Source organism: Nicotiana sylvestris, chromosome 8, assembly GCF_000393655.2.
Source record: "Nicotiana sylvestris chromosome 8, ASM39365v2, whole genome shotgun sequence".
Lineage (NCBI taxonomy): Eukaryota > Viridiplantae > Streptophyta > Magnoliopsida > Solanales > Solanaceae > Nicotiana > Nicotiana sylvestris.
Genome location: NC_091064.1, coordinates 194,332,679 through 194,338,208, shown reverse-complemented (window position 1 = coordinate 194,338,208; position 5,530 = coordinate 194,332,679). Strand labels below are relative to the sequence as shown.

General features: G+C 38.6%; 1 protein-coding gene across 1 annotated transcript; it reads left to right on the top strand.

Annotated features, from left to right (window-relative positions):
• The first annotated feature begins 1,649 nt into the window (after positions 1 to 1,649).
• Positions 1,650 to 3,692, top strand: LOC138876194 (spindle pole body component 110-like). The gene is made up of 6 exons (XM_070155099.1): positions 1,650 to 1,673; positions 1,844 to 1,973; positions 2,286 to 2,437; positions 2,509 to 3,107; positions 3,182 to 3,317; positions 3,423 to 3,692. The coding sequence occupies exons 1-6, from the start codon at positions 1,650 to 1,652 to the stop codon at positions 3,690 to 3,692; spliced, it is 1,311 nt and encodes a 436-aa protein (XP_070011200.1).
• Positions 3,693 to 5,530: the final 1,838 nt, after the last annotated feature.

The window sequence follows — 5,530 nt, the reverse complement described above, 5'->3', positions numbered from 1 at the left end:
ACGCTCCTAAGTCCCAAATCACCTAACAGAGCTAAACAAATCATAAAAATTCCAATCCGAGATTATATACTAGCATGTCAAAACTTGGTCAAGCCTTTCAAATTCTAAGCTTCAAACTGAGAATTGTTCTTCCAAATTCATTCTGATTACCCTGAAAACCATAACCGACGATTTATATAAGTCATAATACATCACACGGGGCTAGTCATGCCCAAGAATTGGCGAGCGAAGTGCAAAAGCTCAAAACGACTGGTTGGGTCGTTATATATATATATATATATATTGATAGGTTATAAGTACCTTGGGCATAAGTACTTTACTTTATGTTTTGATGATCTAATAAACTTTCCATCCAAAACCAGATAAGGAACCTTTTACCCATTTACAAGACCAGGTTGGGATCCAGCATGGGATATAACTCAACTCTTCAGAGTGGAAGGAACAGTTGAGGGAACATGTCCCTACCAGTTCCCGGGGAGATTGTATGAAGTCAAATCTCTAGTAGGAAAGTTGTTGTCTGCACACGCTACTATATAGGAACAGTGCAGTAGTCAACTTTCTATGAACGGCTTTTTACATACCTTGCTTAAATCATGTTAAGTGATGCCACTCATGTATAAATACAATAAAGGAAGGTAAAGCAACTTACTTTATAAGAGAACCAGATAAAGGACCTGAAGCATGCCTGGTACAATCATTTAAGTTAATCGACTCAAGATAATCTAGGCAGTGTGTGTTGATTCACAGGAACCAGATTAGGGAACTAATACCTTGGTGTTCCCCTGACAGAAGTATAATTCAATAGTACAGCTGGAAAGCAACTACAGAAAGTGACTTCCTGTAACTATACACGCAACAGTTCATCAGACAGTGCAACAGTCACTTCCCATTGAGAAGAGTCATGTATTAACCAAGATTTGACATCACTAAGGTGATGTCTTTTGTAATATAAACCTGGTGCAGACCCGATACCTTGGTGTTCCCCTGACATAAATATAAGTCAACAGTACAGCTGGAAAGCAACTGCAGAAAGTGACTGCCTGCAACTGTACACGCAACAGTTTATCAGATAGTGCAACAGTCATTTCCCATTGAGAAGAGGCATGTACTAACCAAGATTTAACATCACTAAGGTGATGTCTTTTGTAATATAAACCTGGTGCAAGACACATGGCATCCTCCTCCAAGACTTGCAAAAATAAAAACGAGAATACTCTCTCAAGTGCTTGCCACAACCTCTCTCAAGAACAAAGCTACTGTAACCTCAAGGACCGGATCCAAGATTGAAGATATCTTAAGTCCTTAGGTTTGTGGAGTCTTTGTTATTTATTCTTTATTGTAACTCTTATCTTGCTTTTTAAAGCTGTTTTTAGGAAACCCAAAATTCGTAAACTCTCCAGTTTATGTTGTGACTAGGTTTAGTCATAAGTTAAAGTCATTGTAACTAGAGAGTTATAAAGTGGCTTTTAATAGTGTTATTACAAGTTAGAGTGATTGAAGTCTTTGTAATAGAGTTATTACAAAGTGGCTTGTGGTGAGAGTATTAGAAGTTAGTCAAAGTCTTTGTAACTAGAGAGTCACAAAGTGGCTTGTGGTGAGAGTACCACAAGTTAGTTGAGTTGAATCCTTTGTAATAGAGTCATTACAAAATGGCTTATAATAGGGGTTTACAAGTTAGTGAAGTTGAAAGCCTACAAGTGTAGGTCATAGTTTTTTTCCCCTTGAGTTAGTATTTTTCCACGTAAAAATCCTCTGTGTTCTTTACTTACTGCCGAGCTACAGTGGAAACAATTAGAGAACCTGATTCCCTATACTGGTTGGTTTTACGGTCTGTTGCTTACAGTTGGAGTTGATAGAGAATCTAGTTCTCTATACAGTAGGAACTTATCATGTGTCTCATTTACATATTGGTTCAGTAGTTAGCACTATGGGAACTGATATAGGACCAGATCGCTATACAGCTTGGTTCATTAGTATGTTCAGTGGAAACTCATAGAGAACTTGGTTCTCTATACAGTCTGGTGGACGCTTAGTTTCTAACAATTAGTATCAGAGCAGGTTATTTTTAAAAGGTTAATACCTAGAAAGGATCTACATGGCTGCTCCACCAAACTCCAAGGAAAGTCAATCAACCAATAGACTACAAAGATTTTAGAAGACAGTTCGTAAAATTGGTAGGATCCCAAAGAAAGGAAGTTCCAGTAGGAATTTCAAAGGAAATGATTGTTGTCATAAGTGTGGAAAGCCTGGACACTTTATTAAAGACTGTCCTCTTCTGAAATAAGAGAATTACAAAAACAACATTGTTAAAGCAGCTAAGAGGAACCTGATCCCTGATAGGAAATTCAAAAGAAGAGATGCTGTTGAAAACATGGTGAAGCAAGCTTTTGCTGCATGGGGAGACTCCTCTAGTGAATCAGAAGAGGAACCAGATGCAGTAAGAAGCTCCATGATGGCAATGGAAATAAAGCAAAGAAATATGATTTATTGTTTGCATTGACGGCTCAGTCCGATAAGGATGAAGAGGATGATAATGATGAGGTAACTTTCAGGGATGTTCAGAGAAATCTGAAGTCCTACTCTTCAAAAAAGTTGATGTCATTAGCAAATGTTCTAATTGATACATATTATAGTTTTGTTAATGATAAAGATGCCCTAATCATAGAGCTAGGAGATGCTGAACAATCTAGAGATGATTTGATGGTAGTGGTTGATGACTTGAAGGAAACCATAGAGAACCTTAGCAAAGAAAAGAATACTCTAGTTGAGAAAATTGTAGCTACTGAGCAAGAAAGGGATGATATGGTAGTTTCCATTGTAGATTTAAGGGAACAAGTGGAAGAAGTAACTAGAGAACACAGCTTGTTGAAAAAACAAACAAAAAAATGGATGGACAACACTGAGAGAGAGGAAGTGGCTAGAAAGGCTCAACTTGAGCTTGAGAGTGAACTTAAGAAAATTAAAACAAGTCTTGTTACTGAGCTTGAAAAGAATAGACAACTTCAGGAGGAATTAAAAAGGGTTAAAAATGATCTTGATAAGTCACTTAAATGGACCCGATCCTCTAATGTAATAACGTCTATGAACAGGAGTAATGGTGAAAACAGGCAAGGCATCGGGTTACAAAAGCTAAAACCTCCTATAATCCCCATAGAAAGTATGTAATTGTGGCTTATAATAGGTTGTGCATTCACTGTGGTCAAACTGGTCATTACAAGGACTCTTGTAAAGTTAAAATTCAGTCTTTACAGAAAAACAAAGTTTTTATTGAAAAGAGGAGTGCTGATGAGGAACCTGGTACTCTGAAAAGAAAACATGTGATGTCTGCATGGGCAAAAAGAAGTTTGATATGCCCGTTCTATCATTATAAGGGACCCAAGTTGGCTTGGATTCTTAAGTCTAATTGTTGATTTAGTGTGCAGGGAATAGTGAAAGGGAGCAGTCAACAGTGGTACATGGATAGCTATAGCTCGAAGCTCATGACTAGAAGTACAAATGATTTCCTTTCACTGAAGGCCCTGCAAGGAGGGAGTGTATCCTTTGAAAATGGCAAGAAGGGATACATTCTGGGAGTTGGAAGGATCGGGAAGTCTCTTCCCCACTCTAGTGAAAATGAGTACTTCATGAAGGGGTTGAAGTATAGCTTGCTGGGTATTTCCCAAATCTGTGACAAGGGGATCTTAGCTATCTGAGTGTTTTTAATGATAATGTTGAGCTATGGCACAGAAGGTTGGGTCATGCAAGTTTCACGCTGCTGAACAAATGAGTCAAGAAGGACCTAGTTCGTGGTCTGCTCAAGTCAAGCTTCAAGGATCACGGGGTGTGTGATGCATGTGTAAAAGGAAAGCAAGTCAGATCCTCTTTGAAGCCCAAAAAGGAAGTTAGCATCTCAAGGCCACTTGATCTCCTCCATATGGATCTATGTAGACCTATGAGGATGCCAAGTAGAGGAAAAAAGAGAACTAAAGATGAGACTCCAGCCAACATAGAGGAACTTGGTCCCTCAATCACAATATCTTAAGCACAAAACAAAGTTGTGGATGTTGTACATGGAACTCTAGCTGCTGAGGTATTCAAACTAGATCAAAGACAAGAAACTCACTTACCTTCTCAGCCTTTATCTCTCAAATAGAGCCTAAAGAACATCAAGGAAGCATCGAAAGATGATGACTGGATTACAGCTATGCAAGAAATGCTGAGTCAACTTGAGAGGAATAGTGTGTGGAACCTGGTTCCACGACCTGCTGATAGAACTGTTATAGGAGCTAGGCTCCCCGTGCTTGGTGTGAAAGGTTGTCAAAATTCCTTCTAGATGATGGCTTTACAAGAGCGAAAATTGGCAACACTCTTTTTCTAAAGAAACGGGGAAGGAACCTACTCATTGTGCTGATCTATGTAGATGGCATCATCTTTGGAGCATCAGTTGACTCTCAATGTTAAGAATTTGCAAAACTCATGGGAAGTAAGTTAGAAATGAGTATGATGGGGGAACAGAATTTTATCTTAGATCTGCAAGTAAAGAAAACTCCCAAGGGGACAATGATGAGACAACAGAAGTACATTAAGAGAGCTGCCAAGAGAATCCTAAGATATCTCAAAGGGATGCAGGACCTGGTTTTCTATTATCCCTCGGGAGATAACATTGATTGGGTTGGATATGCTAATGTTGATTTTGTTGAATATTTGATGGACAGAATAGCACATCTGGAACGGCACATTTCTGGGGTCATGCTTGATCTCATGGGGTACAAAGAAAAAAATTGTGTGGCTCTTCCTATTGCTGAAGCTGAATACGTGGTTGCTGCTTCTTGTTGGGCTCAACTAGTACAGATCAAACAACATCTTGAAGACTTAGGCATATTTACATCTTGAACCCTGTACAACATAAGAGGACAAAGCACATTGATATCAGACACCATCATCTCAGGGACAATGTTGAAAAGGCTCTAATTTGTATAAAGTTCTGGAAGACGAAGGATCAGGTAGCAGACATCTTCACCAAGGCGCTGAGTAGGGAACATTTTGAAAGAAATCGTCTAGAGTTGGGGTTGATCAAGCTCAACTGAGGACTTGGTCCCTCGATGATTGGCTACGTTAAGAAGGAAAGGTACAATGCTAAAAAGTGTTTTTCGGCGACATCTAACTCAAATCTATACTGTTACAGGTATACACATATGGAAGTTTTAGGACAAAAACAAATAAGAATGACATTGCACTTCTAGGAGCCTTTGCTCAAAATTTTCAAAACCCATCAAGGAACCTGGTTCTTGTGTCTCAGGTTAGTAGTCTCTTCAATAATTATATACCTTTTCAAGCTGCTGAAGTGTCATGTCATTAATTTGTTTCTGCCTTTCTCCTATCTCTCCTCCTAACTTTTGAAATCCAAAATGTTAAACCTTTTCTGAACTAACCCGTTACCCCAAAAAAGCACTTCTCTATCTGACACCCAAATAAAACCGATTCTTTTATTCAAAACCAAAATCAACCATGTCTCAAAATAATCCTTCTTTCCAAATATGCCTGAAGTGAA